General features: G+C 35.8%; 1 protein-coding gene across 1 annotated transcript in view; it reads left to right on the top strand.

Annotated features, from left to right (window-relative positions):
- The first annotated feature begins 2,918 nt into the window (after nt 1-2,918).
- The window catches only part of AEBP2 (AE binding protein 2), a 30,551-nt gene continuing 11,042 nt past the window's right edge, over nt 2,919-22,427 (top strand). The window contains exons 1-4 of the mRNA XM_010174417.1: nt 2,919-3,123; nt 5,918-6,025; nt 14,491-14,677; nt 20,309-20,433. Of these exons, the coding sequence (XP_010172719.1) occupies nt 2,932-3,123; nt 5,918-6,025; nt 14,491-14,677; nt 20,309-20,433 (612 nt within the window). The 5' untranslated portion in view covers nt 2,919-2,931. The remainder of the gene's footprint in view (nt 3,124-5,917; nt 6,026-14,490; nt 14,678-20,308; nt 20,434-22,427) is intronic.

Below are 22,427 nucleotides of genomic sequence, written 5' to 3'. Positions count from 1 at the left end.
TCCAAGCCCCAACATTCTGTGTGATTCTGTGATTCTGTGCCCTTACACCCTTTGTGAAATCCCAAGAAACAAAAAAAAGTGAGTGAATCGATAGGTCTAATGAAAAGAGTGTTGCAGTTAAATCTTTGCAGACTTAGCAGCAGCCATAGCTCCGACTATAAAACTTACCATCAACTTTCTGCTTCATCTTAAAATGGGCAAGGGCAAGAGACCTCCCAGGTCAGTGTCTTCTCTGATGCTATGTATGCTACAAACTTTTCTCCAAAAAGCTTCCTGGTATTTTCTCAGTGTATGTAAGACTGGAGAAAAAGTACACATGCCTGAGCTGTACAGGGCACTGTGACAGAGAGGAAAGATGTTGCTGCTCTTTCACAGATTCTCTTTTCAGCCTTTACCTCTTTGCTGGGTGACCCAGAAGTCGCTAAATGAGAAAGAAACTAATTCTAGGCTCTCAGTACAGTGAGGCACCTGATCACCTGAAATGTGTTAGTTCTGGAGGCACAGAAGAGAAAACAAAAACCCCTTCATTTTACATTTTTACTTACTGGGTTATTTCTAGATAAAGAGTGTGCCAGGACAGCGAGTTTCTTGCATTTTGGTGGTGCCTGTCAAGAGAACCATCAGAAAACAGTGATCTCTTGTTGTGTGGCTCCCAGTGATTTTGTTTTATAAGCAGTTTAGCTGTTTCTCTGGTAGGTTCTGTTATACAGCAGTATTTGTCTGTCTGTACTCTTTAATGTCTTACTTAATGAAAGGAAGGTATTCCCTCTTAAATAAAATACTGATCTGTTATCACTCAAACAAATTTGAATTACATTTATTTTTTTCTATTTTTAGACTGTCTTGAATAGGTTATAGAATCATAGTCCAATATAGCACTTAATCCTCAATTTCCAAGTAATTCTATATGCTACAGTTTAGTTTAAGTGCTGTGGGCAACCTTTTTTTATTTCAGTTCCTCTGATACTAAATTTTGCTATCATGTATGCAGCTCTAATCTGTTAGCCCTTAGCAAACACTTAGGCTATTAGAACCAAACCAAGCAAACACTTAAACTATTATAACCAAAGCAGCTTTCTAAGTTTTATTGGTTTCTCATGTCATTAATAACCCTACTTATCAGAATATCTTTTGCTGGATCAGTATTACTAGTTGACTTTTGCGTATTTTTCTCCAATAACAAGAGTAATTTTCTCCAGATAGGATAGCATGGGGCACACAAACACGAGCCTAATTATTTGCATTCCTTAGGCTGTAAAATTAAGAGACCTGTGGTTTTTGTCTTAAGGTGGTCAAGGTATGTTGCATTGTATTTGGAATATGAAATAAACTCTCATGCTACAGGTTCATCATTTTGAGGTTTTTTCATCTCTGCTTAGAGAAATTAACCAGATTTTATGCCTGTGAACGGGAGAATCCATGGTGCATGAGTGTGTACTCCACCCCGCCTGCCTCCCCCCCTCCATTTCTTTCACAGAACTCATTCTAGGATGTTTTCTCATTTATTTCCTGCTTAAGACCAGGCTGTGAAATCAGGGAACCCTTGAGAGAACTGTGCTAAATACCCCTTCATAGTCTGTTCTTGTGGTCACCAGCATCATATCTCCTCTTAGTCAGAAATTGGATTGTGCCTGTTTGTGGGGTTTTTGGGAATGGTACTAATGCTGTCAGTGGATGTAGAAACTCTGACTGACTGTAAATAGCTTGGAAGTTTGAGCTCCTACTTAAAGTATTTATGAAGTACTGTATTTTGTTATCTTTCAACTGTGAGAAAGTTAGTTACTTCTCCACATGAAATGGTCTGAGGCTGCTGTTGCAGGAGTGCTGTATCTGCAGTGCTTTGCCATCCTCCGTTAAGCAACTTCCTGTTGGAACTGCTGATCTGTGTAACCTTACTGTGTGTGACAGAAGCGGTCAGGTTATGTGCCATCTTGTATGTATTCAAACCTTTTAAGTACTGATTTTGGAAAAACTGTATTTAGATAACTCAAACTTAGGTGTGTGTGGGGTCACATTTAATTATTTATTCAATTTTCTTTTCAGCCTATTGGTAAACTTTGCTTTCATAACACAGTTTTACAGATTTTACTTCTGGGAATAGTTTTTGGCTTAAACATCAGCTGAGGAAGGAAGGGATGTCAGTCCCCTAATTGCATCTATTGTGGGCCTGGTGTGCTGGAAAAACTGGCATTGCTTGCAACATACTCTGCACTTAAAGCTTCTGACAGTTTTCTAGAGGGATCCTAAAGTGCTGTTACCAGTAGCTGTCGTTAGCGGCTCTTAACGCTGTTGGGACTAGTGGCTTTAGCTCAGTGCTAGTTGCCTTTATTTTTTCTTTTTCTTTTGTTGAAGTTTTTGGTGAAGAAGCTTTTTGGGAAAAGCAGCAATATGGAACAGATTCAAAACTGTATTTATAGGCTTCTGTTGGCTACCTTTTCTTTTTATTTGCTAATTGAAGATTGTGAGATCAGATTGCTTGTGGTTTTGTCCAGTTGAGTTCTTCATGGGTGTCTTCAAAGGCTGGAGTTTCTACTACCTTTCTGAACAATTTTCCCAATGTCTAATTATTCTCGTTGTGGGGGAGGGAGAAAATTTCCCAACATCTCATCAGAATTTCCAGTGTTGCAACTTCTGTCTGTTGCCTCTCATCCTTGGCAGCTGTAGGGTTGAGATGACTCTGGCTTCTCCTTTGCTAAACCTCCCTGTCAGGTCACTGGAAACGGCAATAACCTTTCCTTTCTTATCCTAAAACGAAAGAAACCCAATCTCTAAGCCTCTCCATGTAAGTTTGTGTAAAATTCTTTTCAACCTGTCTAAATATATCTGAAGCAAAATCCCAAAGGGCTATGATTTGTATTTCTTCTGTTAACATGCAACAAATACAAACTTTCTCTTTTTTGTTTTTTATCTTGCAGCATAAGCAGTACTATTATGGACATAGACAGCACAATTTCCAGTGGGCGTTCAACTCCAGTAATGATGAATGGACAAGGAGTTCCTGCCTCCTCTGCAAAAAGCATTGCTTATAACTGTTGTTGGGACCACTGCCATGCTTGCTTCAGCTCCAGCCCAGACTTGGCAGATCACATTCGCTCCATACATGTGGATGGTCAACGAGGAGGGGTTGGTGTTAGTTTTTGTTTTTCCCCTATTTCTTAGTTGCCAATATTTTACTCTTTTAACGACAGTAGCAAATTTTATATTTTAAAGTATCAGTTCCATAGCTAGTAGCAACTAATATTGGGCCTTCATCAGTATTAGGCATTCAGCTGTCAGCTTTTGCATAGTTCACTTGGTTTGGTATTCTGTGTTTTTAATTGAATGCCTATACTTGTAGAATGTAGTGAGTTCTTTTTAATAAATTATTAGAGGCTATCAAGTTTTCGATGCATGTGCTAGCTTCTCAACATCCTGAAGCTACTGGTATGTTTAAGTGGAATTAATTTTTTAAAAACTGTTACTGAACATCTTAACTGCATATGAACTCCAGTGAAGTCATACCTTGATTATTTTTGTGAATAGTCTCACTAGAGGTAAAACTTACACAGAATGTGCAATAGGGAAAATGTCAAACTCACTGACTTGAGAGTACAAAGTCTTACCAGAACAGCTCTGTCTGTAATACTGATGGCAAGTATACCTTCAATGTAATTGCATCTGGTATTTTTTTTTTAATTGAGGTACCTGTATAATCACATATGTTTCAGTCTAATCCTTTAAAATAATTTATTATGTAATTGTGTCACTGAAACAGCCGTGACTTTGTTTGTATTTAATTAATGTTTTTTGATATGATTGAACTTTCAGCTTCATACTTGGTGACTTTTTTCAGTCCACATTGGAAGCAGAATCATCCATCCAGTGAGCTGGGTTTTTAGCCACCTATGACATGATTGCTGTAGTTCTGTTCATAGGTTTATACAAGTGTTATACAAGTCCTGGATGAAGCAATTAAATGCATGAAGTGTATCAGTATCTTGTGGGCTTTCACATAACTGCATCTCTGGGCATCTTTGTTATCCCATCCATGACCCCTTTTCATTTCTTAAAAATGGAAGATTTTTCAGGTTGTTTTTTCTTTTTGTATTATATTTCTGTTCACATACATTCCATGAGAAGTGCCTTGTGGATATTTTTATTTAGAAAATGTTAGACTATTTGTCTTTCTGAAAGAGGAGGTTGTTGGAAGCACCAAATGTCTAATAACTGTTGCATCCAGTTCACACTTTCTATACCCCTAGTGGAGCTGGTTTATTTTTTTAAAAGTTCTTCAACTCGATTCTGTGGAAGGGGGACTGATCCTGGCTGTTTTGTTTCAAGGATTTGTCTGCCACCTGCTGGTGAGGTGTTTTAAGTGGTGTTAGTAATTATATTTTTGTGGTTTTGACTGGATTTCAGATATTACTTAACTAAAATGACTATAAACTTAAAGAATTAGGGGTAGTAACTGCTTATTGAGAACTGAAAAGTGATGTGATAAGCATCCTTGCATGGGAAAATGCGTATTTTCACCTAATACTGAGACAGTGGCTCCAAACCAAACTAGATAGATCCATGAAGAGCCCAGGAAAGTCTTTGACAAAATAGTTTTACTTCCCCAGTTTTTTTTCCGGAAATATTTTGGATTTAGCCTTTTGACCAGGGTTCCCCAGAAGCCTTACCTGGACTTCTGGTGCTTGATTTTTGGAGGGATTGCATTTCCACAATCTACAACTTCATAATAATACTCCTTTGCTGAGTGCCCTGCAATTGCTGATGGAAATATTGGGACAGTTAGGGAGCTTTGCAGAGCTTGGAATCTCAGAAATTCCAGTTCTGTGGCTCTCTTTAGAGGGGGTCTCAAAACTGAGGAGCAGCAGACACCACAGTTCTAGGAGGTTGGGTCTTATGTACATGTCAGTAGGTCTGGATCACTTGTACAGACATGCAGGGTTTTCCAGCTTTGTATTAGTAAACAGAGTTATCTATATATTATACAGCAAGTACATAGCACTCCTGTGGCTGCTGTTTTGTTTTGAAAATACAATCTTCTGAAGATTGAGTTTTTTAATCTCCAAAATAGAGCAAGAAACTCGAATCCAATTAGTTTCCTGCAGTTCTGAAAACCTGTGTTATGGAAAATGCTATTCTTGGGGACTGTATTTTGCTGCTACAAATTAGGGCCATATCTCCCTTCACACACAGACCTGTTGAGGAAATTCTAGTGAAAGGCAAGTTCATTGAGCTTTTTTATTCTCTGGGTTATAGATGGACACAATGAGAGGAGAGAGAAAAGCCACATGAATAAGTTCTCCTCCCCTTAATGCACTATTGTGCATGTGACTGATCTGTACTCTGGAATCACAAAACACCCATAGATTTTTGAATCCTATGAGAGATTTTAACTTTCTTTGTCAGGAATTGAGTATGAGGCCCTAACTAGAGGTATCCAGTATTCTGTAATATAAAACTGGTATCTAAACAACAGTATTGCAGTTAAGAATTTTTTACTTTTTCATGCTCAAAGAATAAAATTTTTAATTGCTTATGAGAGTAAATAATTTTATATCTGCTACCCAGAAAATGTAAATTTGTCATTTAAAAATGTTCTGTCTCTGTATCTGGTGGATACAGATATTGAGTGTAAACACAAACACAGTTGAGAGCCGCAGCATCCACTGTAAAGAGTTTGGCTACAGGAGCATCTGGTTTTTGATGTTTTATTCCAGTGACCTGGCTTTTTTGAAAACTTGTGGTTGTAATTATTTTTACCTCTTTGAGAGATGAGAAATGTTTTGCAAAATAAATTGTTACTGTTCAAAATTCTTTGAAGTACTTCGTATTGTGAAAACAGGCTTCTTGCTAATATGTTGTTGTTTTTTGGTTTTTGTTTGTTTTCTTTGACTTGTGTAAACTTACCACATTTTTACTCTATTAGGTGTTTGTTTGCTTGTGGAAAGGTTGCAAAGTATATAATACACCTTCAACAAGTCAAAGTTGGTTGCAGAGGCATATGCTGACACACAGTGGGGACAAACCTTTCAAGGTAAGGTTCATTGTAAGATGCATCATCCCTTATTTTAAGATTGACCTTATTTATTTTTCCTGATACAATATATAATTGAAAAATGCCATCACAGGAGGATTTCTTAAAAAGTATCCAGCGAGCTGAGCCTTCATCTTTGCAATAATAGTGCCCAAATGTCCTGTTCTTTTATGAAAACAGGTGAATATACCATTATTGCTTCTCTATCCCTGTTTCTTTTAACCTATGAATGGTAGGGCAGTGTAAAACTAAGTAGTGCTGAAGTTCAATTTTTTTGTGCTTTTTCCAGCTGCTTACACTGTAACAGTGAGATATTTTGTCTCATGCTACACACTTCTGTGTTAAACTTTGGATCTTGCCTGATGGTGCACAATCTGTGCTCGAATAAGGGCTGGTTTTGTAAATGGAATTCAATTGAAACACTGTCAGTGACTATGGTTAACCTCTCTGAGAATAATAAGGAAGTTGGGAATGCAGGACCGTTGAGCTGACTGTATTTCCTGCATAGTATTTTCTAACTTTCTCTTTCTTTCTCCCCCTAATCTGTACCTGCAATTCTAGGTATAGTAGTGTTTATCATTCCCATATCCACCAATCCGTTATTAATGAGCTGCTTCATCCTCTTATGGATACAGTTGGGGCAGTTCATAGCTGTCAGTCCTGGATCACTTGATGGTAAGTCCCACCCACACTACTTCAGACTGAAGTTCTCCTTCCATGTAGGATATGAAAATTAATTAGGGATTTTTTTTTTATTTTTTATTTTTTATTTTTTTTTTTAAGTTTAGGTAACATTTTATGCCTACCTCTCCCCCACCCTCCAACCCCACCAAGTTTTAGTTGCTGTTTCTCCACGTCCCTCTCCTCTCTCTTTCTTCTCAGGTAATATCTTCTGCCTTTTTTTTTCTTTTTTTTTTTTTCCCCCCTTATTTTAAGGCAGCTTTATTACTAAAAAATACTTTTCTGTTACAATGATGTCTTCCAGAAGTTACTTCTTCTGCATAGCTTATAACAGTAGTTATGACAGAAAACAAAACTAAACTCAAAACCTGGAGAGTAAAAATAGTGCATTGCACGTGAAAAACTTTTTCAGTAAAGGTGAGACTTTTTTTCCTTACTGAACTGTGTAGTTTAGTCTGAAAATTTCTGACTGAGAGAGCGAATAACAACAGGAAACTTGCTCTTGAGATTATCATACCCTTTGTTCAAAGGAATAAGGTTAGCATGCTTTTGGAAGGATAGCATAAGGATCATAATCCTTGAAAGTTTGTGGATACGATTGTTCCAATAACTGATCTAAGCTTAAGTGCTAATCCCGGAATTAAAAAAACAAAACAAAACACAAAACCAAACTAAAAAACTCCAAACCAACCAACCAAACAGACAGAAAAAACCAAGGCAAAAACCCAGTCATCAGAGGAAACTTGTACCTTAGGTCTTCTCATTTTGGAATTAAATATTTTATATGCCTTAAAGTATAATGGCAAATTTTGGTCTCGAAGGAAAGTTTTTTAAGTAGGGTAGATTGTGTACTTGTTTGGCAAGTCAAAGAAACTCAATTTTAGAGACATTGGGTTTAAAAGAGGTGGCATAGCTCAGAAATACCAGTAGTACTTTTGAGTCTGTCAGAGTTACCTAGTAAAGCCAGTAAAAGTTGGTATCTCAGTTTTTTGGCTAGGCTGGTTACAGCTAGAGCTCTAAAATTTAAAACAGTTAGTTCTGATAATAATCATCTTGTGTTAAATATGTGTTGTTTCACCAGCTGATTTTCTGTACTTTCTGGTCATACGAAGGGAAAGAACAAAACACAGGCTAGGATTGCAGTCGTTAATCATCATGGCTCAATGTGTGTCACTTCAGCATTTTTTCCTACTGTTGTCTTCAGTCCCTCTGTTTGTTTTTTATCTCTGTATTTCTCAATCTGTTCCTGGGGGCTTTGAGTGAAGGATAATTGTGTTCTGAGTAGAATTTTGTAACATTTTTTTTGTTCCTCTGTCATTTATGCTGAATATAGGCTTCAGGGCTCACATGAGGTAGCCAAGTATTTAAGTGTCTGTGATAGCAATCTATTAATTAGCTAGCCCCCTTTTCTCACTTGCTTCTTTTCTTTTGCAAGCTTTTCAGATCTACTGTCTGACAGGAAAACATTTAAGAAAGTGTTGGATGTTAGTCTTGATTGATCCAAGAACAGCCATGGCTAATTGTTTTACAGCAATTACTCAAAAGCAGCAAATGTTTCAGTTTGGTGCATTTAGCTGTTCTTATAAATCTTAATTACTCACCTTTTAGAAAAAAACTCTTGTTCTTCTTTATTACTGCAGACAAAATATCTCCCAAAACCTAAATTACAAATGAAATTTATGTTGCCTCATGAGAATATACTTGAGTTCTAGCATAAAAGGAAGGAATCTGACATTTTTATAGAACTTGCTGAAAATACCTGGTCATTCAGTGTTTTATTTAAAAAATAAATGAATGAATGTCAGGATTTTTGAGGAAAGTTGTAAAAGGCAGTAATGGAAATAGTGTAACTGTATGCTGTTGTCTGAAGAACTGCTGTTCAGGATGTTTTTAAGAAAAGCAAAGAATGTTACCTAGGAAAGTGACATTTAAAAGCACAGAAAATTTCTGTTTCTAAAGATGAAAGAACACTATAATTGCATCATGACAAGAGGAGAGTAATAAATATATGGCAGGTTGCTATATTTCTAGTCAAAATAAGAGACAAAAGCATTTAAGTATCTTTAATTGCAGGGCAGTTGGGGCATATGCTTGTCTCTGACATAAAGCTCTGCTTTACATTAGAACTACTATGTAGAAGGATATGTGCCTGTCCCATCACCCTTTTGCTTGCAAGTGGACTCATTTTATGTAGTTGCCCATTTTTTGTTTAATTACCTGTTTCTGTAGTACACATGGTGTTGTCCTTTGAATAAAAGCTGTATCCAGCTGTAAATGAGCTACTGTTCTTTCACAGTAAAAGATTTTTTTGTGGGTTTACTTGCCCTTTCCATGCATTCATATAAACTATTTGACTGTGTCGTTCAGTTGTTACCGAAATGAACCTACTTCTAAATTACAAAGACAAAATGTTTCATATTTTCCTAAGTTTTTCCTGTTTTTTCTCTTTGTACGGTTTAGTGTGTCCCCCTCAAAATTAATACTGCAATACCTGTGTCACAGAAAAGGTAAATTTCCCCATGAATACCTATTTTTGAGGCTTTGTTATGGTGGCTCCATTTATATATGGGACAATTTCATTGTAGTATATGTTCAGCTTATAAGAAGGAGACATTTCATACCCTAGATCTCAACCTCATACTGCTTTTCTGTTTATTCTCTCCCTTTATTTCCAAGTTTTTAATACTGATAGCCTTGGGTTTCATGTGGAACACACGGATGGTGGTTTTTTTTGTTTGTTTTTCTGAGGCCACCATCACTAAGTTTTGCTACGGATAAAGTGCCTTTTCCTAGGACACCCACTAATCCTCCACCAAAGAAAAGTGTTGATTAAATGAGATGTAGTTACTATTGCAGCTGGTTCTCAGTCTGTAATCAAATACGATTTCTGCAAAGCAGCGTGCTTTTCCAATCCTACTTTTGGTAAGCACTGTTTCCTAGATTTGTTTTGCTTGTCAAGAGGAACAGACAAACAAACCAGTCTAATAGAACATGTTTCTGGTTGAGAACTTGCCAACCTTCTTTGTCCCACTGTTGGGTATTTTTGAAGTTATGCTGCTCCTCTGAATACCTGAAGTTCATAGCTCTTGTCCTACTGGAAGTTTTCTCTTTGCTTATTGCAGTCTTGTTCTAGCCATCCTGTTTTTTTTTTTGTGGGGGGGGGTGTCATTGTAGACATTTATTTAATATAGGAATTCTCAGAGCATGTAGTTGTTTCTCTGGAGACATTTAGTATGTTCATGTTTGTGTATGTTTTAACATTCAGAGTTGAGGGAGAAAAACCTAAACATTATTCTTTTTTAGTTCTGTTATTACATAATTTTTGCAGCTTTTTAGAAACTGGTAGAATGTTGTGGGGTATCATCAACATGTAGTGGTGGTCCTGTTGGAGGGTTCAGCAACTAAAAAACTTTAAGGCTTTCAGAACATATAGACAGGTGCATCTAGAAGAATAATCTGCTGAGTTAGAAAACTGTTGCTGGTAACTGGCAAGCTGAGAAAAAGTGGATGAAGAGAATCTGAATCTATCTTACTTGTCCTAAACTTGGCTGTTTCAAATAATAAGTATTTAATTATTACAAGACTTATTGCTGTACAAGGCATAGAAAGTTACTTGAAGCCGTATCAAATGGACTCTTAAAATGTAGTCTAGGTGACCAAGTACAAGATGTTCAACACCATGAAAGGGCAAATGGTAGAGTGAGCACAAAACTGGGAGATTTTATGCAGTATAATTACATATAGCGATCTTCTGGAGATATAAGACTGCATGTGGGTCTGCTACCAACTGTTTTCACATACTGATTCCAGTGGGTACTCTCTTAATGTTTAAGATCAACCATGTAAGGTTTGCTCATGTGTGGGGTAAGTGCTTTCAATAACAATGAATGACAGTGCACAGATTCATTGGAGGCTTTCATCCTTTTTTAAAAAGGGGGGGGTGGAAGAAAGTCATAATAAAAATGAAATTTGGTGCTCATTCTACCACATGTAACTTCCAGAATTCATTAAGGAGTGACTGCATTTGGTATGACTCTCAGTAGAGTAACACTTGTTGAAATCTAGAAAACACAGCCAAGCAGCTTCAGTCCTCATTCAGAATTCATGTCTGTTACTCTCTTGGCAGAATATCTTCTATCCATTAGAGCATTGCAGATGCAAATAGAAAATGTAAAGGCATTCTGCCTGAACACTTAGATTTTGAAACAATAAGGATGTTTATCCAGATGTCTAAAATTACTGTTAGATTCATTGGAAAAATTACACATTGAATATTCTAAAAAGCAGATTTGGTTATTTTGAATTTAGAAAAAACCCTGTATTGCTAGATATTTTTATATCCTGTTGGTTAAAGTAATTGGTCATTACTGCCCATTAATAATGGTGGGTATGGGTACACTGGAGAAATTAAACTTCTTACGTGTTGACTTATTTTCTCTTGAAGTAACATATCCACCAATCCGGACCCAATCTATCATGTTTAAAATTGAATGCAAAATTGAGATTTAGGTTTTGGGGGGAAAAATGAAGAGATTGGTTTAAAGTTGTGCATAATAGTTGAGTTTGATTTGTTAGAAGCCCTCTAGATCTGTATAATTATCTGGTGGGAAGCTGATTTGATGTGACTTACCGTCCAGAGATCCTGAAGTGACAGCCTGAACTGCTCCTTTATCTTTGGAGAGAAGAGACTTTACCCATTAGTAACGGATTGCTGGATATATTATTTTAGAGAAAAAAAAAAAAAAAAAGAAAAAGGTAAGATTTTTTTTTCCTCCTCTTCTACTATTTCCTGTCTACTACAAAAGCATTCTGTGTCATCTTTGATACATCAGCTGTTGATTATTTGATGACATGATCAGGTAGTCTCAAACTACACAATATCTGAATGTAATGATTTCTGCAAATATTTCGTACTGTGGCTACAGATTATAAATAGGCTTTCTGGAAAAAGATAATCTCTAGTTACAAGTTGCATATATTGAAGGTTTGGGGTTTTTTGAAAGTTAAACTTGGGTAGAGCAAGAAAAGTAAGTGGTAGCTTCTGTGGATAATATGTGTAGAATATCTGTGATGGTTTTTATACATGACTAGACAAAAGTTATGACACTGAGTCAAACTGCAGTTTGTCATAAAACAGTGTTTCCCATCTGACAAGAAATACAGTTAACTCATATGAACATGTCTTAAAGTTTTGGAAATGTGCCTGACACAAAGTTTGTCTTATTTTCAGAAGGTTTTGCTTTTTGATTATAGTAAACTTGGGATATGGTAACGCATGCACTGTACCAAGACTTAAGGCTATTTTTGACCTCGAGCAGGCATTGCCAAGAATGAAATTTTAATTTCTCGGTGTGATTGAACTTCGGGATAGGGGCTTTTTTCGCACTCATTTTTTTTCTGTCAGTGTTTATAGGATCAGAAGGAGCTAGAAGCTGACGTCAGGAGCACCTTAATGAAAGTTAAAACTAAGTTTAGATTTAGTTGCTTAGTTTAGTTTCATGAAACCGTTTTTATGGGCAAGGCAGCTACTTCAAGAACTTAAAAACTGGAGAATAAAAACTTGTTTGAACTAAGTACACTTGTATTTTACCTGTACCTGTTGATTGTGAGTTTGATCATCTTTAATACAACTAAGTGGGTCTGGTTCAAGGTCAGATTGGATGGGATTTTGAGCAATCTAATCTAGTACCTGTCCTTGTGCACAGTAAGGGGGTCGGAACTGGATTATTTTTAAAAGTCCCTTCCAACCTAAACCATTCTATGATTCTATAAGTTCAGTGTAAATTTTAATCTTCAGTGTTAACTTAAAGTAATAAATGTTGCATTGATGTTCCTGCTGTGTAAATAGGATCAGGTTCTTGAGTGTTTTGAGTTTCATAGGTGTGCTGGGATTTCTTACATTGTGAGTCACTACAATCTAAGTGTACAATATTGGTGCTGTTTGATTGGGAAATTATAGGGCAAGGTAAAAAGTTGTAGGTAGGCTTTTGATAAGAATCTTCACCGTTCTTAAAATACTTATTAGAGGGGGAGACAGGGAAGAACAAATACATGGTGAAGGATCCTAAAGCTTTTTGTTAAGGGGTTATATATTTGTAGTTACCTCAGAACCTTAGAAAACTTTCCCTAACTGCCTTTAAGGGTTTTTTCCCCTTAAAAAAAAAAAAAAAAAAAAAAAGGCAAATAAAAATGTGAAAAATGTCCTCCTATTTTTTTGTCTTTTACTGTCTTGAAATATATATACATCTTTTTAGTCCTATGGCAATTATATAAGTCCTTGGGGATAACAGAGGTTTTTCTCTTCATGGACACTGTATTATGATGATCATGGAAAACCATTTGCTAGATGTGTGGCAGAAATAGACTTTTCAATTCTGCAGCCACAGTTGGAAAGCAACATGAGTTTTAGGAACAAAACACGCGAGTGGTGTTCTGCTGTTTTCTTGTTTTTCAATCAAATGTGCAGGCTTGGGGAGGATTACTGTCAGAGCTTGCAAATTCATTCTTCGTCTTCAGAGAAAACAGCACTGTGTACATAGTTGCAGCATTACTTTTTCCCAAACTCCTGTTGGAGCTGCCTCATCAGTTTGCTGTCAAGGGAAGTGCTAGAGAAGAGAGGTGCAGATGAAAGAGCTGAGAAAGAGGGTGAGGAGCAGAACAGATGTGGAAGAAGGAGAACTTGCCAGTGGTTCAGAGTGGTGATGGGCTTTTTGCTACTGGCTGATAAACTCATTTGCCCTACTACTATTCTCTGGATCAGAAGAAGATTGCAATGGGCTGCAATGAATTGTTTATTCAATTATGTGAATACTCAATTCATTGCAGCCCATGATGGAATGCATATCTTAAAATCACTTTTCTATTATCCTTGTAAGCTCAGAGCACAAGCGAAAAGGCTTGTGCCTCTCTCCCCAACAGTATAATTTAAATACTCATTTTGCAAGTGAAATAATTGTAAATGTAAACTAAGCACTTATCAAAATACCAATAATTATTGTAGCCGGTACTAGCTTAGTTGCACATATCTTGTGATTTCTGTGTTTCTGCTTAATTATTGTTGGATCTTTTGTTATTTTTCTGTTTGAGAAAGAGAGGCCATTTTCTTCAAATAAGACCTTTATTAAATGCTTCTGAACTAATAGTATCATCCCAAAATAGATGTGTTAATAATTATTAATACAGCTTTTGAGTTACTGAAGTTAAAGTTTTAGACAGAGCTGCAAGATAACGGTTTGTTGGCTTTGTACAGCATTTACAGATAGCATTAAGCTCTTTCAAATTTAATGTGGGTAAGGATGCGTTTTTTTGTTTCTGCCTTGTCACAAGAAAAAAGGATGTTAGAGAATGTTACTGTTACCAAATGCAGAATATTGGAGAGCTGTTGAGAAATAGAGGATAACAGTGCAGTATTTTGAAAGGCAAAAGGATGTTGGTCTGTAAAGGGGAAAGTTCTGCAGAAGCATTTATTTTCCGTGGGAAGAGTTTGTCAGTGCATTGTTTGAGATTGGTTTTGTTATACAATATTATAGAATATAATGTAACACAAAATAATATTGTACTATTGGAATAATTATTGAGAGTTATAAAGTTCAGATAGCAATTTATTTCAGATTATGTTTCTGTTTTTCTTTTCAAGAATTGCATGATCATTTGTCTTCCTTTTAGTGTGTTGGAGGTTGAGCCAGAAAAGCAGAAAAGTCAAACTGAAAGATCTGTCAAACTCCTGTGAATGAGCACCTCATACCATGCTGATAAAGTTGTTCTGTTTGGTTTTTTTTCATTAGTGTGTAGTTGGTGGGTGCAATGCCAGCTTTGCATCTCAGGGAGGACTTGCCCGTCACGTGCCCACGCACTTCAGCCAGCAGAACTCTTCAAAAGTTGCCAGCCAGCCAAAGGCCAAAGAGGAATCACCATCTAAAGCTGGAATGAATAAAAGAAGAAAGCTAAAGAACAAGAGACGACGATCATTACGTAAGTATTGCCAGAAGTAGAAGTTCTTGGATAGGAAGTTCCTCCTCAGTGTGCTTGTTTCTCTGCAGATGTGGGTCTGGTAGAGTTGGTGATGTTTAGTGTTATAGTGTTGGCATCCCTTGTGACAGGAGGAAAACAATTCTAGATTCTGTTTGTGTCCCTTTTTAGGGTAAAGCATCGATGTGTTAATTAGAAAAAATCGGTTTCCTCTGAGCAACAGTTTGAATTTACAGTTTTAAGATGCTTTTCATTTTAGTTGCTTTTAGTTTACTAACTGTGTTACTGTTGGAAAGTGTTCTATTTAGTAATTACGAGATCTGAAGTTCAGTACTGCAGACAGAGGTTGCAGATTCATATAAATTAGAGATAAATGCGTATTATATAAGCCCTATTTTGAGCACAACATTTCATTAGCTTAATGACAGTTTTATGAGCATAACCAAGATCTAATTTTGGGCAGATTTGACTTGCTATGTTTTTTTAATCTTTCTCCACACAGTTGATGTTCGTTACTTTTTTATGAACCAATGTGCTGAGAAGTGTGATTTATTAAGTGAGAATTGTTTCCTCTAGCAAGTAATAATCACTTACCCAGTACGTTTCACAGTCCAGTGAAACAGTTGTTTGATTCCTGAGTTGTCCTAGTATTAGACTAATAACCATGTCACGTTTATTTGGAGATTCTAATGTTCAGAAATGGTTAGGAAAGACTAAGCAATTGTTTAAAAAAATTAACTTTGTTTTAGAATTGGTTTGGATGCAACTCTCCAGTACTGAGCTGATTATTTACTAATTTCAAACTGTTCCTGTGACAGTTGCATTTTAGAGTAGACACGTTAAAACCCATTTAGATTTTTGTCCTGATTGGACGTCAACAGCTGAAAAAACAACTTCTGTTAATTTTTATCTGTGGTGTAAAATCAGCCTTACAATATTGGAGAGAAGCACAAAATACCTTTTTTTTATGAACCACTGGACCTGTTATATCACATATTGTCCACAGAAATGGAAGTCTGTTCATAAGGAGGCAGTTATTTCAGTCCTTACTCCTGGCTGGATGTAGGATTTTAGCGATGATGTGCTGGAGAACTTGTGTTAGGTCGCTGGGGTCAGCAATTAGTCTTATTTTTCCAGAGTTCTTTTGTGGCAGAACACTTTGCTGGATTGATCTTTCCGTTCCTGTGAAGAAACACAGTTACCAATTATTCAAATAGTACTGCAACAATGGATGCACTTACTAGTGGTCTTAGATGATTACTCTGTATCACAATTGTGGTTATTCTTATCTTAATACCTCGCCTGTGTTTTAAGGAACTGAAATTTATGAAGCAGTGGTCGTGTTTCTGCCTTGAATGCAAAGAAGCCTGTCCTAGAAAGTTGCAGTATCACCTAGAATTCTGAAAAGTTTATTTCCTGCCTCTTTCTTCCACACTGCATGATAGCTGTGCAGTTCAGTGCTAGAAGGGCCACTGTTAACTTTGGTTATTGTGATTTTTATTTTTTTTTTCCCTTTTGCCCTTTTCTTTTTTGAAATGTTTGAGTATTCTTAAAATACGTGTGAGTAAATTATCATTAAACACATCTTAAAAGTGTAAACTTCAAGAATTCCTCCAATTTTGATGCTGATTCAACATTCAAAGAAGGTAGAAAGCTATTTCTGTTCTTTTCAGAATTTGATTTTCAAAGAGCTTTCCCTTTTACTCCAGCAATCTATGTAAATGAGAAGGTTCAAGAAGGGAAGGCTGATCAATGAAGGGTTGTGTGGTCATTTTGCACTATCCTTTTAGTTCATCTTGGATGTAATGAAAGAGAGACTTAATTGCAATAGCTGCAGATTCCTAAAGGATCGTCTTGCTGCTTTGACTGTGTTACTCAGACAAAATATAGATGTCTAAGACTGGTCACTTCAAAATTGTCACTGTCAGAGATTCCCGAGTTGCATCTTAGCTTCTCCATATTGATTTTGTTATGTGGCTGATTTAATGTGTCTTAATTCAGGTTTTCCTCTCAGTATATGCAGAAGTGTTTTTTTGGTTTGGCATTTCATTAGTAATTGAACATTATTGGCTTACAAGTTTCAAATCAGAACTTCATAGTTAAAACATTGAATTATCTACTAAGATGTTCTAGTTGTAATAAGATTTTACTGCAGAATTCTTGAACGAGTCTATGGCAAAAAATATAAGTCATAAATTTTGTGGGAATGTCAAAGACCAGACTGTAGTACTTGAATAGTTGGCTGTTTTGATTAAGGGTTGCACAGGAAGAAAAAATGCCAGCTGCTTGAGTAATTTTTTATCTTCTTGGTCTTGCCTCTCGAGAAAAATGCGATGCTGGCTGTGGAGTTTTGCCTTAAGGCAAAAATAATCTCTGAGTTGGGAACTAACTACTGTAATATATTTCTCCAGAGGGTATATGACCCAGAAATATATCCAAAGCTGATGGCATTTTCTGCAAATGCTGATTAAGTATTGGTAGCTTTTCCTTAAAAGTTTGTGTAGTTTACTGTTAATTAGGTGAACTTGAGAAAGGGCTGATACAATTTTGCTTGTCTTTCTGTTTCTTAGCTTAGTTTTAGTTAAAGAATGAACTGTGCAAGCTTGTATCTTTTGCCTTTGCAAGAAGAATAGAGGAGGGCAAGGACCCTTATCTAAGAAGCTGAAGTAACAAAATAGCAGCACTGAGTATTTTCAGTCTAGTGTTATATTAAGCTAGGGACATAGGTTTATATTTAGATATCTTAAGTGTCCAAAAGGAGAGAAGTTGAACATATGTACCAGGCCCTCTCCAAGTTGGGTTACAGGAAGTTATGACAAATCAGTGTAAAGCGAGATGCTATTTGATAATGTGCAATCTGTTTAAATCACTCATGAATAATCATTTGATGCAAAATTTTCCTCCTGAAAAAATGTCAACGTGTTCTTTCTACCTCCTCATGGTTTGATTAGACCCTGGCTTTTTTTGCAAGGTGTAAGTGGCTTACTAAATATTTATTGGCAATGGATTGCTAATACATGCTGCTGTTGAAGCACCGTTGTGTATAAATTCTAAATAGTTTAAATACAGCAAATCAGTAAATTTGCTTCCTCTGCCTTTTATATCTGAAGGTTAACAACCTTCTGAGAGACATTAATGCACAAATAAAAAAGGAGACTTTATTGTGGCTTTATATGTGGTGAAAACATGACCTAACTTAAAGAGAATTCTTACTGTTAATTGATTTTTTTTTTCTTTGTTTCGTAACATCTTGCCATTCTTCAACTGTTTGACACTTCTTTTTTCATTTACAGTAAACAGTATTTGTTCAAGTTTGGACATTACTAATTCTATGATGAAAGCATGTTTTAGTTATAGGCACCCTTCTAGCTGCTTACATTAGTGGTGCTATAGAGACTGTCTGATTTGTAATATAAATTTTGATGTTGCAGAATAATTCAGGATTGCAGTCAGCAGCTTGCTTTCTCTTCTGGTTCGCCATGAAATTTACTGTTCATGGAATTTAAAATAAGATTGTTAGTTACGTAAGACTTGGAATTTCCTTTAGTAGGCTACTAGTACGAAGGTTTTAATTTATTTGACCTTAAAGAATTTATGTGTACTTGGAACTTGTATTAAGCAGGAAGGGAGATACCTTAGTCTGCAAATAATTTTGAGGGAGTTGATTTAAAATACCTGAGAGATACAGCATTAACACTCAATAAGGAATAAATAAAACTATTCATATGCCTTTGACAAAGTGACCTTTTTTTTTTTTACATCCATTGAACGATATCCATGGTAAATACAGAAGAAATTTGCTGTTTGAAACCAAAAGCAAAAACTTGGGGTTGTATTTTCCTTTCCACTTTCCCTTCCTTCCTCCCTTATATTTATTTGTAAAATATTTATATACTTGCATCACTGACCATCTGCAGCATGAGCTGCAGTTCTGTGTTACTACTTACAGCGAGAAAACATCTCAGTGAGATGATTGCTTAATTGGCAGTATCCAACTGAGATGGAGTAAGGACAGAACATAATGTACAGATGAATGCTTAACAACAATTAGTCCCAGGAGTGTAGCAAATACTAGCTTTAAGTGGAATTTGTTTTGAAATAATGGATAGATAATCTTGGAATATAGAAGTTGTTTTAAATGAAGACAGCAGAACTTCGAATCCCTGTTTTTGCAGATTACAGCGTGATACATAGGTGATAATGTAATATCAACTCCTATTCTTAGTTTTAATTTCAGTATATTATATAGAGAATTACTGCTCTCAAATAAGGCTTAAAAAATCTGAGTGCTTTCATTCATACTGTATTTGCTCATATAATTTTACTACTGTATTATATGGTATATATTTAAAAATTTATGTGAAGTATTTATAACAGTATGTAAATATGTGCCTAGTAGCAGGTTTTTTTAGTTAAAGTACTTTTAGTGTAGAATTGATAGACCTTCTTTACACTCTAAATCAGAATTTGGTAATTTGTTTACTGCTTAAGAAACACTTAACTCTAACAGTCTTTTTCTAAAAGGAAAAGGGCTTTATTAGTGCCTGCTGGTTTTAGACTACTTGTAAAATATCAAATGGATGTTAATTGCACTTTACTCATTATAAGTGGAAGTGTTGTATGTGATGCAGTTGGTGCTTCTTGGCTGGAAAATAATCTGTTTACTAATAATGAAAGAAAATGGAATGACTCCTTGTACATAAAGATGTATGTCTAGCAGCATGGAGTTTTTCATGTGACTGTTCAGCATTATTACTCCTTAGAGATCAAAATTTCTTGATGATCCAGTATTTTTCTGTATATTCACAAGAATCCTTACTTAATCCTTTGCTTTATATTCTGTTGTAGTACCAAGAAGTTTTGTTTTCAGTGCCATTGTTGGTGTCTTTGCAGCATCCCTGTATTTGCTGGAAATAGCTGGGTTTTTTAGCGATTATAAATTAGATCAGAGCAGGTTGTTTTTAATAAAGTTAAGAAATAAGATACAGATAGAATTCTGCCTTGAAGATCTTGATTGTATGCACTGTCATGTTTTGAAGTACTTCAATACTATTTTTTAAAAAGTCATAGCAGTAATATTGGAACGATTGACTGTGCTGTAAGAGTGACTTGATCAGTTAAGTTCTCATAAACATCACAACCTAACTGGGCTATTTTTGCATTAAATTAGAACTCGCATTTATTAATTAGTTCTGGGTTTAGTTTCTTTGTACTGGGACTTTTTTTTTTTTTTTTTTTAAACATGATAGCAATGGATGTTCCCAGAGGTACTCAGCAAAATTAATGAATTCTTAATTTTGAAGATTAAGAAGGAATAGAATTCAGTTGAAACCTTTTTTTAAAAAAAAAAACCTTTTTTTTTTTTTAAAAAAAAAAGCAACTATAATTCAGTTAGTCCTTGTCGATGAAAGAGTTATTTTGACAATGTTTTGACCAAACAAATGAATCGTGCCTCTCTTGGAGTCATTTCTTCCTCTCAGTTAAATTAATATTTACAACTCTTCGACAAAGTAGTGCTACTGCAATAATGATAAATGATTTACTAATGACACTTCAGACTTATTCACATGCCTGAATTGTTTGAATGCTTTCTATGTGTTGAACACTGAGGATCTCTCTTCCTTTTTTTTCTAGCAAGACCTCATGACTTCTTTGATGCGCAAACACTGGATGCTATAAGACATCGAGCCATCTGCTTTAACCTCTCAGCACATATAGAAAGTTTAGGAAAAGGCCACAGTGTTGTATTTCATAGTACTGTAAGTATGCATTCTGTTTGTTTACCTATGTGTTTGAAAAATCTAATACTAATAAACAGATTTCTGTTTTCCTCTTCTGGCTGTAGGCATTTAATCAGAAATAAGCAATAGTGAGTATTGCTTATAGTGATTGTAATACACATCACAATAGTGATTGTAATATCAACAATCAACATTGTTGATTTGTCCATTTCTATTAATTTTTTTTTTTTTACTTTTTAAAAAGTAATGTTAGTAGTTGTTCTAGCTCATGAATTGAATAGCTTGCAACATTTCCTGTCTAATACGCTTGGGGAAATACTTAGCAGCAAGTATGTGTTACAGAAAAATTTGATTGTATCTTCTAAATAAGAATGCAATTCAGGTGGCATTTCCATAATAGTGAGTGACAGTGCTAATTTATCCAAAGGAATATTTTGAGGGTAACTGTGTAATTGAATATTTAAAGATGCTGATTTGAAATTCGTTTATTCCTTTTTTCAGTTTAAAAGATATAATCCCTAATAAATCTATTGTTGTCTCCTCTTTTCTTCTTCCTTTAATAAAATTACCAGCAAAATGTCAGTGAATTGCTAGAAGGAGGCAAGTACCAAGTGGGGAGCTGGCCTTCAGTCCTATTTTCATATCCTATTTTGTTAATCTCAATTGTATTTTGGGTAGGATAGACCAGTATTAATTTAGAAAAGTTTAAAATGGGGAGAAAAAGTAGTGAATTGGGGTATAGGGATCAGAAGTTCAGAAAGCTATATAAACTCATGTTTTCTTAACCAAATTGGAAGATATGTGCACATAAAAAGTAGAGACTTAGCTGAGGAAAAGAATTAAGATTTGGAACAAAATGAGGTGAAGGTGCTTTGTAAATTGCCAGACTAGGTGCAAGATGAAGTAGGGAAGGAATGCTGGGTGCTGCGTCTTCAGCTATGGCTTAACCTCAATACATGATTGAAACTATTGAAGTGCCAGTCACTTTCCATAAATAAAAGATGATTTTATGTGCATGAAACTTATTTCTTCCTGTTTGACAAGACTGATGATTGTCATAAATATTTGTGGCCTGTATTAGAAATTGTTCCCAAATGATTTCTCCTGAACTTTATGTGCAACGAGCACCAGCTGCAAGTGGAGGTTTGCAGGTGGCTTAACTGTTACTGTGTTTAAATCTCATTTGAGTTTTCCTGGCTAACATGGATTTTACAATGCTGTAAGAAAAGCAGATTCTCTTCCAATTCATAGCTTGCTCTAATCGGAAGGGTTATCCAGACAGAACACTCTGGTGTGGAAGCTCACCTCTGGCTATTGGAATAATTCATAAGGAGATGGAATTAGAGGGAGGAATGTGTTCTAAAACTGCTTCAAACTAACTTGGAGGAAGTGGTGAAAATCCTTTTAGCTTCTCTGTGCATGTGTCACTCAAGATGGTAGGGGGGTGATTAGACCTGAAATTGGTTAGACCTCAGTTGTGGGAGAGGTGGCACCAGTGGGAGAACTGTTGTAAGGTTCCACCCCTATGCTGCACTTTGCTACCCTATTTTAGCATGCTGCTACAGTTCTGTGGGCTTGTGCTGGACATCAGCTGTATTGGTAAGACTCAGCCTAAAATCTGCTTTAAGAAGAAAAGGTAGAATAGAAGCAATCTTGTGGATGTACACTCTTATACTGAGCTTATGGTCACCTCAGATGTAAGTTATTTTGCATGACTTACAAGCAAGGACAAATAGCATAATGGCTAAATAGCATAATATGGTTTGTATGGTCCACTTTCCGATGAAGAAGAAAATGTGTAACTGTCAGGGGCATTCATTTGAAAGGTGAAAAATATGACAATAAAATTGTCTTGCTATCTGAAAACTGACATAAATAATGTAGCTTTAATTTTTTTTTATGCAGCTTAAGAATGTCAGCACAATGCAGTATTTTACAAGATGGGTATCCTAGTGAAGAATTACGAGTGTGAAGAATTTCTAAGCAGTGTAGATACCTTTCATCTCCTATCA

The sequence above is a fragment of the Antrostomus carolinensis genome, unplaced genomic scaffold, assembly GCF_000700745.2.
Source record: "Antrostomus carolinensis isolate BGI_N321 unplaced genomic scaffold, ASM70074v2 scaffold14688, whole genome shotgun sequence".
Classification (NCBI taxonomy): Eukaryota; Metazoa; Chordata; class Aves; order Caprimulgiformes; family Caprimulgidae; genus Antrostomus; species Antrostomus carolinensis.
This window is presented reverse-complemented; position numbering and strand designations above follow the sequence as displayed.